Raw genomic sequence first — 11,560 nt, 5'->3', positions numbered from 1 at the left:
GCCAGGATCCGGGTCACAAGAGTGGGAGGCGGAGCTGTCACAAGGCCTGGCAGTGCAGTTTCCTCCCAGGAAAATAAACAAAGATATAAAAAACACATGCAGAGAGGCAGAGCAACCACAGGGAACAGGGCCGTTTGCTTGCCCTCACTTGGCTCCTCTGAGTCAAGTGAAGAGTGAGGAAGTTCTTTGCAGTCCTGTGCAATACCTCAGAAGGAAGAGACACAAACCACTGTCAAGAGAAAGACCGCCTTTTTGCTGATTTGGGGAGGATGGATTTTCTCAACATGGCCTTTCTCCATCTGTTTTCACATGCTCAGGAAACAGCATTTTGCCATACAGAACTGCTCCAGTGCTTTCCAACACGATGCCTGAAGGGTTTTAAGTGCTTCAGATGGAGAGCACCTTTCTTAAGTTGGGTTAATGGCTCAAAGGGTTACACAAACCAGAACCCATACAGACTCATGATCAAGAAAAGCACTGCAAAGCACATGGATGCTTCTCCTCTCAATCCACCTTTGCTGATCTCACTGTTGAACACAGTCACAGGCTAAAGGGTGCCAGTAAAATGACTGGCAGCACCAGCACCTGTATGCTTGCAAAGTGCTTTGGTAGACATGGTGCCATATCCACCATAAACCCTGCTGCCCTTCCTGCCTCAGGAGGATCCAGGGTCTCTTCTCACTGCTGCAAGGCTGCCAAGTACCTGTTCATCAAAGCTTCCAACGCTCAGAAACCTTGTGGTCAAACAGAAGTTCAGTTCATTCAGAAATGGCAGTATGGCTTACACCCAATTCGCTACACTTCACCCCCTGAATATACCACAAAAGCTTCTTATAGCCACGGTCATGTTTCTCCTGTCTGTTTTGTATCAAAATTTACTGCACCAGCATTTTCAGTAAACCAACAAACAGCATAAACAAAGCAACTAAGACAAGAAACACAAATAGAGAAAGCTCAGAACATCAGAAGCTAAGGAAGGGCTGATGACCCTTTTCTTCTGCTCCAGCATGGGTCCCCTCCATAGTCTGCAGCTTTTCAGGATAAACCTGCTCCAGCATAGCTTCTCCATGGGATGCTGGGGAACCTCCGCTCTGGTGCTTGGAGCATCAACTCCTCCTTCACTGACCTTGGTGTCTGTACTGCTGTTTCACTCTCTTTTTGCCCCCTCCTCCTCTGTCTACCCAGCATTTTTTGTACCCTTTCTTTAACACAGAGGCACCACCAGCTTGGCTGTTGGGCTCAGCTGTGTCCTGCATTAGGTCCACTATGGAGCCAGCAGAAACCAGCTGTGTTCCCTTCTCTGACCTCTTCTCACAGAGGCCACCTCAACAGCACCTCCGCTGACAATGCCTTCACACCTACACCAGCTGAAAAGCCTACCATGAAACCATTGCAAGATTGAAGCGAAAATGGGGGTGAAATTTCCTCCACATTGCCCCCTAATGAGACCAGAGACATCAGTTACAAAGTGATGGATACATGCAAACTACCAACAACATTAAATATCTGGAAAGCATACGGGTGCCTTCCCTTACAATTTTTGGGGAAGAATCGCTCAGAGGCCTTAACTCCTCCAGCTCAGGGAAGATCTTGGGGTCTCTGTGCAGGGCATAAATTATGACAAGAATATCTGTGCCCTTTGGTACTTGATACCCTCCTGAGGAGAAAAGAGAAAGGGAGAAGGGTCAAAACAACAGCAAACAAGTGACTTTCTATAAACTGCTTCACAGTAAAAACAAAAACAAACAAAAAAATACCAGGAGAGAAAAATCCTGCCCTGCACTTGGGAAATCTCTCAGTACTCTCTCTGGCAGACCTTCCAGCACCCATCCCAACTACCTCTAGCTATTTAAAGCTGCAAATGGCCACATGTCCCTACCTCCACTTCTTCAAACTTGATAAAGGAGGAAATGGAAAACATACCAACCAACCTCGTCCAGTTTTCTGTGAATTTCCTTCTTGGATTTGGGATTATGTCCAAGTAAGTACAGGGCCCAGTTGACAGCAGCTGCTGTTGTATCACGGCGCTAGAGGTCCAGATTTACAAATACATTCACTTCAGCAACACTGTTGTGCACAAGTAGCCTTTGTAAATACTTAGGTGTGCAGGTAGTATGGAAAGGGAGACTTATTTCTCACAACAATGAGAAAAAAATAAAAATGAGGAGTGAAGAACTCTATCCAACACATCATCAGGATGTAGATGACCCATGATTCTGTTAGGTGCCTGAAAACTGACTAAAATTGAAAAGTATTAAAACACTTCCACAGTAGCCAGCAAACATCCCTCTTCACTCTCCTCTGCAACCTGAGATCACTCCATTGCCACTGTAGTAATTAGCACATCTTTCAAGTTGGAAAAGCAGGTGCTTATTGCTCTGCTCTTCTCTCCATTCAGAAATCCAGTGACTGAGTTCCATCACTTCAGAGGTCAGCAATCTCCTCTCTTTCATGAAGCACCAGATGATGAGCCACTCTTCACTGTGTGGTTCCCACTTCTGCCATTACAGAACCAAACCGGTGCATATTCATCCTTTCATTTAGTCCACACGTACGATCTGGGTTGCCATGAAGTGCCACAAGATGGTTAGGGCCAGATTTTGCCATCGTTTCTCTGCATTCTTGTTAATATCTATATAGTACAGGAGGGAGTGCTCATGAGAGTAAAAGTATATTTTGGACACACCACCGAAGAAGACTTAAATGAAGTTTTAATGTTATGTCATCTTTCACCTGAGATTTCTGAATAAACTGCATCAAATTGACCCGCAACTGTATGAAATCGACCTGCAACTCCAAAGCAAAATCATTCTGCTTTCTCACATAACTATACCACATCATCACCAGTAAACTTAGTGTAGCCAAAGAAAAAAATACTAAGCCAGGCAAGTAATTTAAAAATACTTTCATTTACTCAAAAGAATGCAGCTCTTGATGACATTTACAAAAAACAGAAATCTGATTAACAGTACAGATATAAAATATAGATTACAAGTGTTTTGCCTTGGATTACAAATCCTCGAACATTCATAAAAAGAAGTGAGGAGAACTGGTATTAGTTCCCAAGTAGAAGAAACTGATTCTGTTCTTAACTGCACAATTTGGCCAAAACTTAAGTTTTATTCCTCCTCCCTTTCCCCTTCAACAGCTCTTCAACCACATCTGCTTCAACTGCTCGCTCTCTGATGGAACAAGGAATCCCTGGCTGCAAATGCACACAGTACTAATAGCCAGGGACCTGATCAGGGCTGCGATCTCTAGGCAGAACACCATCCCAATCTCCTCTTTGATCTTTGCATTTGGGTCTACACAAAGAGGTATGGAATAACTCTTTCGTCAGTTAAGTACATATTTTCATGTTAAAACTTTGAAGGCTTGGATATTTCAAAATATGATTAATTTGTACAATAACAGGCAATATTTTATAAGAAATCTCAAGAAGTGGATCAGTCTTACTGACTTGTCAGAAAACAGATTCAACTGTTCAGCTTCTATAAACATGTTTGGCCTGGCAGGGAAAACATTGCTCCCTGTAAACAAAGTTTATCCCAGCAGTTCCCATAGTTACTGATGACTAGAACAGTGTAAGCAGAGGCAATGAACGAATTCCATCTAAAAGAATTAAAGGAAGAAGAAAAGGCAGGGACAGACAATATTTACAAGAGAGCAACTGCAATAACCAGACAGACTGAAAAACAGAAACGTTAAAATAACGGTTAAAGAGGAGATACCACAAACTCCTGTTTAGAAGTATTATTTTTATATATGACTGATGTTTGGACAGACTAGAACATCTTTAACACTGAGGAAACACAAAAAAGTGGGAACAGGACTTCACAGCTTAAACATAACTTATTTGCTTCTATAGGTAGAAAAACAATTCCCTAAGGAAAGACAGGAAAAGGAGGAATGCCTGAGAAGAAAGTGCAGCAGCAGGAGCAGCAGCATCTTGACTCTGCAAACAGAACAGACACCTCAACCATTTATTTCATTTTGCTCTGATTTTTAATCTAACCTCTGGTCAGACAGCTTTAAAAGAAGGCAATGCAGGCATGCTGAGGATTGCAAGGCTCAGAAACCAGCATACTGCACATATTCTTTGTTTCACAGGATACCAGCTGGCAAATTCAGCACTTCAGTCTTCTGTTCAGTGCAGGGGGTTTCTGTTTCTTCCTAAACTAGGTTAAGAAGCAATCTGAAATCTCTTCCTTGAGGTTAGAGGATTTCTCTGAAGCGATCTGTAGTAATGCTGTGAGCCTAGAAAAGATAAAACATTGTTTGTTAATTGTGGTAGAATCCAAAAGACACTCCAAGATTATGTATGGGTTATTTCCATCAGCCTGCTCAGAACAATGTGTGCTAACCTGCCCTTATTCTTACATTACCTTTTATATAAATTATGCCAGTCATATCCTTATTTAAGCTCAAGGAACTTGCAAACAAATAAAGGTTAAATACAAGCACTCACAACCCCAGGAACTAGCTAGTAAGCTTTATTGTAACAATGGGACTAAATAAGCCACATAGGGCTGCTCTCTTTTTTAGTGTTATAATAGAAGACACAATTATAAATCAATATTGATTTTGTTAAATCAACCAATATTGATTATGTTAAAAATGCGCATTTTCAATTTTACCCACATAAACAACGTACTAATTTGGTGAATTTATATGGGGGCTAAAATAAAATTTATGTCCTGAAACAGTTCAAACATGTATTTGTGTTGCTAGTCCAGCAGCTGCAAAACGTCTGGCCTGTACGTCACATCCTCTTGCCATAACTCAAGAACAACAATGACAAAAAAAAAACCCACACACAACTTTGCAGGGTTCCTAACAGTTTGGACCAAGTGAGAAGAAAGTTCAAAAACAAACTCAAAAGATCCTACCAAGCACACATGCTATTCTTTTATGCTGAGATGGTTCTCCCTGAGCACTTCAACTCTACTATGGGTTACGTAGTTTCATGGGCCTTACAAGTGATTCTTATTTTGCCTACCTATTAAAAATCCTTGACCTGTCCCTCTGTGGGTAGCAAAATCCATGGAAGTCAGCGGTCTCTTCTGAGGTGTGTCTGTCTGTAAAAAGGAAAGACATACTATTAGCTAGTATGGTATGCTTATTTCCTGAAACGGTTTGATTACAGCTTTTATGATCTAGCCCAGCAGAGTGAGTCCTACCAAGCTGCAAAGCTCCAAGAGGGACTAAAACTGCACATTTCTAGTGCACAGACAACCTCAAAGGAACTGTTTCTTGCAATAAACTTGAAAAATCTCTTCTTCATACACTAGTCCTGCTTTTCAAGGTCCTACACTCTCACAAAGCCTTTTAACATCCTCCTCTCTACAGGTAGGAGGAATCCCTGTATGCCAGAAGTCAGGAGAGACCCAGTAAATGAGACCACCTATAGACCAACAGTGGGCATGAACGGAAGCTTCTTCGCTTTCCCATGTCTCTATACTTACATTGTAACATACCCTGAATGTATGAGTTGTGTTGGGCCTTGAAAATTGATCAATAACAACAGTTCTCTCTCTGAGAGGCCGTTGCTCTGTACTGCCAGGCACTGCGCTTGACACTCTGCTACATGCATATCGTCCTCGATGCTGAGAGAATTAAAAAGAGCATTGAGAGAATGCAGCAACTGAATTGGTTAAAATAATAATTTTTCCATTGCCATACAAAAAACAAAAAACCACAAGAGAAGGAAAGAAAAATATGTTTTCACTAACCAAAAGCACCAACTTAAGGTAACCTAAGGGTACTCATGTTTTGGAAAGAGATTTGAGACTCTTATCCCCAAAGGCTTATATTAATTAAATAATAATAGACTTTACATGTGTCTCAATTAAAAATATTATTCAGAAGCAAAATAATATCAAGATGTCAATTTACTTTCATTGTGGTGATTGATTACTTCCTATCTTTCAAAAATAGGCCAGTATCAATAAGATTAACGTTTTTTTTTCAGTCAGTATCCATTTATACCTCAGTGAGCTTAATTTTCTACTTCTTATAACCTAACATTCGGAAATAAAACACTGAAAAGAGCTATTTAAATCCAGAAGCATATAAGCGCAAGGTTACTTTCTGTCTGGTTAGTTGTTTTTCTCCCTTTTCTTAAAAAACCTCCAGATTTTCCTGTTTTCAGAGGGAAGTCTTACCACCATGATCTGTTTGTGACCTGAGGTTTTGAACTGGCTTCTCTTGCATTCTAATGGTACCCCAATGTAACACACATTAGCGTGTTAAGACCATGTATTAAATACGAATCAACACAAACTGTAAAATCGCTCATTTCAACCAGTGACACAGAGCAATTTATTTCCAAATAGCTTGAGGTTCTTCACCAGTACAAAACCAAACACAACTTACAGAGCTCTGCTGCAATTGAGGTACTGAAACATATTGCTCAACAGCCTCCGAGTTTATTGGTGGTAACTTGTTCCGGGTTGTAGATGTACAAGCAGAAGATAAACGATCCGAGCTGACACCCCTACAGAATTGTAAGGATTCCTCTTTTAGGAAAAATTATATTAAAGACTTCTTCACTGAAGTAATATGAAATTACTGAGCAGCACATTTCTTTACAGAGCTCAGCTACAAGAAGTAACAGCAGCTAATATATCATCAAAAAAGTAAAACAAATGCCTCTCCTCAAAAAAACACAGTGCTGCTTGCTTTCTTTTTCTCTCTGAATTCTAGAACCAATAATAAATCTTGGGTTAGTTCTCAAGTATATTACAAAATCCTTCACTGGTGAAATTTCAGTAAAGTTCTGGGGAAAGCAAAGAATAAAATGAAAAAACTCACAATTTAGTCCCCCTAAGGATCTCATCATTGTACATATTAGGAGCTTTTGAGGAGAGTTGGTCAGAAGTGAGAGAAGGTAACCTACGATGGCTTGCTAGCTTCCTAGAAGATGCCAGCAGTACCCGAGATGATGAGAGAAAACTGTTATCGGCGATTCTCCGCAACCTAGTGTGCACTGAACTTGGAGCACTGGAGCCAATGTTACGCTGTTTGTCTTCTTGCTCATTCCTAGGGAAAAAGGAAGGAGAGCGAGATAGGGAATGAGGATGAAGGAAAACAAAAGGTAAAAGGATTTCTTAACAGAGTATCATTGTAACCTCTACAAATCACTGTCATGTCAATGATACACACAAAGATGACGACCACCTTCTCACAACTGCGAAACACCTTTTACATAACATGAATTATGCCACATTTTGAAAATATCAATACCAACACCTACTGTATTTTTTCTACTGTGACAACATGCCTTTGTTGGAGTGGTTTTGCTTGAATTGTCATCACACCGTTCAAATCACTACAGAAGTTGCTGGAGAAATGGTGAACCTAGTAAAAGCAACAAATATGCATTAACCTTTACTTTTTTTGAAGTAAGACCTCTAAAAGCCTGCACTTAGGAAATATTTTACTTGTTTCTTAGAAAATTTTCTATTAAGATGGTTCAGTAGAATTCTCAGTAGTAGATGGGGCAAATATGGTTTTTTCCTTATTTTAAACAGATTCTTAAAAACAGAACTTGGGTAATTTAGTTACTGAATTGCCACTCAATTTGCAATGTAAATTTCAGCTGAAGCCAGAGCTCCATTCTCTGAAGTTTCCATTTTCCCTCAGCACAGCCCAGCCCAGATGTACAGATCCTGAGCATTACTTATCTAAGCATTTTACTACTACTGGCTGCTGGGAACACTACAGAACCAAGTGTGCCAGCAGCGAGCATTGAGACCGCTGTGCTGCCTCTTCATTGTTTCTTATTTTGCCACCTAGCAAGCATGGAAACAGAGCAGACAAAATAGAAGGAAGTTGCTTGAACTGAATAGAGATGGGGAGAAAAAACAGAAGCAGTCACTGGAAAATTAAAAGCGTGCAATACAGGAGCCAGGGGACTGAGGGAGGAGGTGGCAAGCAGGACAAAAAAGGGCATTTTATCAACACAAACACAAGCCTCCACAATGTTAGGTAAGGTCTAGTGACAAAGCGGACATACAGCAGAGTCCCTTTTCGCAAGAGGCAAAGGAAATGAAAAGGAATGAGAGAGCCTAAAAGTTGTGAGGAAATCACTTTTAAGTTGCAACTTCGCATCCCTGCAGTCCAGGGAATAGCCTCATTTGTTTTCTTAATTCTACCAAGAGGACATGACTGGACCAGAATAAAAGCAGAATTATTTTCTAAGGATGGAATACAGTCTAACAAGTGGGTTTTCTGTAAATCAACTTCAGCAATATCTTAGTGGTAAATGGTGCCTTTAAGGACGGCCAAAGAAAAACAAAGGATAGTAAACAAGAAATGCGCATTTAATGAACCTTCATTTTAAATGAGATGACTTATTTTAAGTATACCTATTGGTTTAAAAAAAAAAAAGAAAAAAGAAAAAAGGGGAAGAAAGTCTTTTCTAGCTTCAACCAAGACTCCATCCAAAGTTAGCAGAAACAAGAACACCATTTAACAGGAAGTTATTTTTACCTGCGAGGAAGCCAAATGAGACCCAAAAGATACACTTCGTGCTTCAGAGCCTCTGGAAAGAGGAACACTCCCAGCATCCGATGCAATTGAAACGACTGGCAAATGTGGCAGTTTTGCTGTAACAGCTTTCAGTTTTTCCATGTGTTTGTCACCCTCTGCACAACAGCAAAAAGAAAAGTACAGGAAATAACTTACTTTTTGTAGATTTACCGACCACCTTTTGTTGAGATTCAAACAATGTTACACTGCACAGTAAATACTTTCATATAGTTTTAAGTTTACATTTAAAAATCTACTGTAAATAATGTTTTTCTGAAAGCATTTCCCATTCGCTTATGGCTTCTCTGACACTGACAAACAAGTTGGTCTATATAAGCAGAGTTGGAGGAGGTTGTTTTCTTAAGGAAATACTGCTAAGACTCTTGGAACTGTATTCGAAATTTCCCAAAGATTTTTTAAAAGCAATTTTTAGAGTTTTAATTCTAATCTAATTCTAGAATTTTAGCAAGAAAAAAATAGATTAACACAAAAAAGTCTATTGATCCTATCCTTGCCTGACAGCAGCGACACACTGTTTCATTTTGGGTACATATCACCACCTTATTTTATAATATAAACCCAAATTCTTTTACATTCCTACTTGAAAAACTTTGTTTTCCTATCTATTTGTCATAAGTTGATGCCCTTCACAAAGACAAAAGAGCATACCTGTCACACAACTGCTAAGCTATCTTCCCTAAACTATAATATTGAGCTAAGCAATCTACCCGTGGTGTGAAAAGCCCTTTTATATTCCAGAAATGTTAAGTTCTGATGCTGCAAGTTTTCTGAGAAATTTTGCAATTTCTTACTTTGCTGTAGACTTATATTTGAGGTTGAGTGCACCTTACATTTGAGGTGATTACCAAAACCCACCCCCAGGTATTCTTCTGTTACTGTCCTTTTAAAATACACTAAAAGAAGAACTGAAATTTCCCTCAACCTCCAAAGACAGCACATGCACACTAAGTAGAATTTCACTTCTAGTTAATTTTCCTAGCTTTTGCTTCTCCTCACTACAGTCTGTTAGAATACAAAAACATAAAAGAAAATAAAAATTAAAAAATAGCATGCATCACCATTTCTTCATTCTCTATTAAACTCATTAACTCCTGCACTGTCAGCAAGGCTATCTATCTTGCTTTAACAATCTACCTAAGGTTCTTTTTATTAACAAAGCTCAAACAATAAGGACTAGACTTTGATTCCTAGATTCCAGATTCAGATCCCATCATCATCGGTGATCCCCTGCTAACAGCATCATTTTGCATCCCAAGCCAATGATTAATATTTTGTTATTTTAAACATGCTCTCCTGCAATGAAGCTCTTTCAGTCTCCATTTTTCCTTTTTTCCTTTACTCTTCCTTTCTTTATACCTCTCATACAAAACTCCCTCAGAAATAGTAGGAATCTTTATATTTTAGGTGCAGGGAGGTGTGTGCATACATGCATGTGTCCAGACATTACACATCTTAAAATGCCGTACTACCGACGTGGCTACCTTAAAATGAGCCGGTTCCTCAAACTTTGGGGTGGGGAGATCAAATCACTTTCCTGAGTTAGCTTTGATAAATACCATACCTAAAAATATCAAATACCTGTGGTACTAGTTTCCCAATTTTTTTTAATCAGTTCCTCCAATATTCCAATCATGTTGCTCCAGATATGATCAAATACTTCAGAAGCCACAGCATCTTTGATACAGGCATCGGGAGAAACAGGGGGAATGCCACGCTTACTCCTCTTCTCAGCAAGATGCATTTTCTTTTGTTCCCAGCTCTCATCATCGCTAATAAAGGAAGCAAATTCAAATGAATTCCCATGGGTTTGATGACTTCTATTCATTCAGTGTATTAGAAGGACAAAAATGCATACATACAGAATAAAAGCAAGTCAAATGAAGATCACAAAAAAATTCAAGTTCAAACACACAGAGTACCTACGCAAAGAGAACCTACTGAATACATATAATGATTTTTTTTCTTTTGCTTGCAGGTAAAATACTAAAAAAAAAAATCCAGTCTGGGCCTTACAAAAGAGGGATCTGCAACTCTAGAATGAACAGCTTTATCCAAGGCACTTAGTCATTTGAGACTAAATCCTATGCTTTTTACTGTAACATAAAGGAACTATTGTCTGTTGCCTTTGGCAGGAGGACTACCACATTGAACATTTGTTTTACAACATGTCCTGTGTACCTGCACACATCTGCAACACTTCACCACTGATCAAACAACTTTAAAGGATTTCTGCAGTCTGACAAGAATAGCAGAGACTGTAGCTTTACACTCACCTCCTTCCCTTCCATGACTGTGTGGACAGCTACTTTCCCCCCTGCCACTTCCTACCTAGGGAAGCACAGCGTAGCAATGTTTCCTAACCTGGTCACCTAATACACTTCTTAGGAGGAAAATTTTAACTTTTTTTTTTTTATTTTATTTTTATTTTTATTTAATGCCATGGTATTTCCTCCTAAGGAAATGCAATTTCTTTGAAATGTCAAGGATGATCCCAAATTCATACTGGCTTCTACTATCTCTCTTTCTTTTCTCAGTCACTTCTTTTACTTCTTCCTCAAACTGGACTGCAAACTTCTTAACTATAACTGAGACTTGGCTGAATGGTCCAACTTGCAAAATGACCAAGCTATTTTTCTATCAGGCTTTGTAACTCCTAATGCTTTAGTCATGGAGCATAAGATATTTCAGAATCAAATCCTGAGAAGGAAACAAGAAACAACATATCAGGGACGCAAAAAGGAGAGCACTTTCAGTCAAGTCCCTCTCCTAAATTAAGTTTGCTTACTTCACAAAACAAAGCAATACTTCGCTCCTAAAAGGATTCTTAATCCTAAACCTTTTCCAAAACAGTAGCCACCCAGGCCCTTTCTTTCAAAAACAGGACTGAAAGGGTCTACCTGGGTTTCAGTCTCATTTTGCAGTTTTTCAGAACAACTATGTCTTTTTCCTGTAAACGCAACAAGCTTTAGCACAAAAAGTTACGCTTTGTGCCCTGCTAGTCCTACAA

General features: G+C 39.4%; 1 protein-coding gene across 7 annotated transcripts in view; it reads right to left on the bottom strand.

The window, feature by feature from the left end:
• Window positions 1-2,890: 2,890 nt before the first annotated feature.
• The window catches only part of FAM149A (family with sequence similarity 149 member A), a 32,738-nt gene continuing 24,068 nt past the window's right edge, over window positions 2,891-11,560 (bottom strand). For 5 of the 7 annotated variants that reach the window (XM_075091321.1, XM_075091323.1, XM_075091322.1 and 2 more), the window contains 8 exons: window positions 10,132-10,322; window positions 8,494-8,648; window positions 7,256-7,359; window positions 6,814-7,041; window positions 6,376-6,496; window positions 5,466-5,606; window positions 5,000-5,078; window positions 2,891-4,257 (listed from right to left, as the gene is read on the bottom strand). In XM_075091321.1, coding sequence (XP_074947422.1) covers window positions 4,184-4,257; window positions 5,000-5,078; window positions 5,466-5,606; window positions 6,376-6,496; window positions 6,814-7,041; window positions 7,256-7,359; window positions 8,494-8,648; window positions 10,132-10,322 — 1,093 coding nt within the window. In that variant the 3' untranslated portion in view covers window positions 2,891-4,183. The remainder of the gene's footprint in view (window positions 4,258-4,999; window positions 5,079-5,465; window positions 5,607-6,375; window positions 6,497-6,813; window positions 7,042-7,255; window positions 7,360-8,493; window positions 8,649-10,131; window positions 10,323-11,560) is intronic. The other 2 variants (XM_075091316.1, XM_075091318.1) reach the window with 2 other exon arrangements.

This window comes from Phalacrocorax aristotelis, chromosome 4, assembly GCF_949628215.1.
Source record: "Phalacrocorax aristotelis chromosome 4, bGulAri2.1, whole genome shotgun sequence".
In the NCBI taxonomy this organism is placed as follows: domain Eukaryota; kingdom Metazoa; phylum Chordata; class Aves; order Suliformes; family Phalacrocoracidae; genus Phalacrocorax; species Phalacrocorax aristotelis.
Note: the sequence above shows the minus strand (reverse complement) of the source record. Positions and strands in the feature narration are given on the sequence as shown.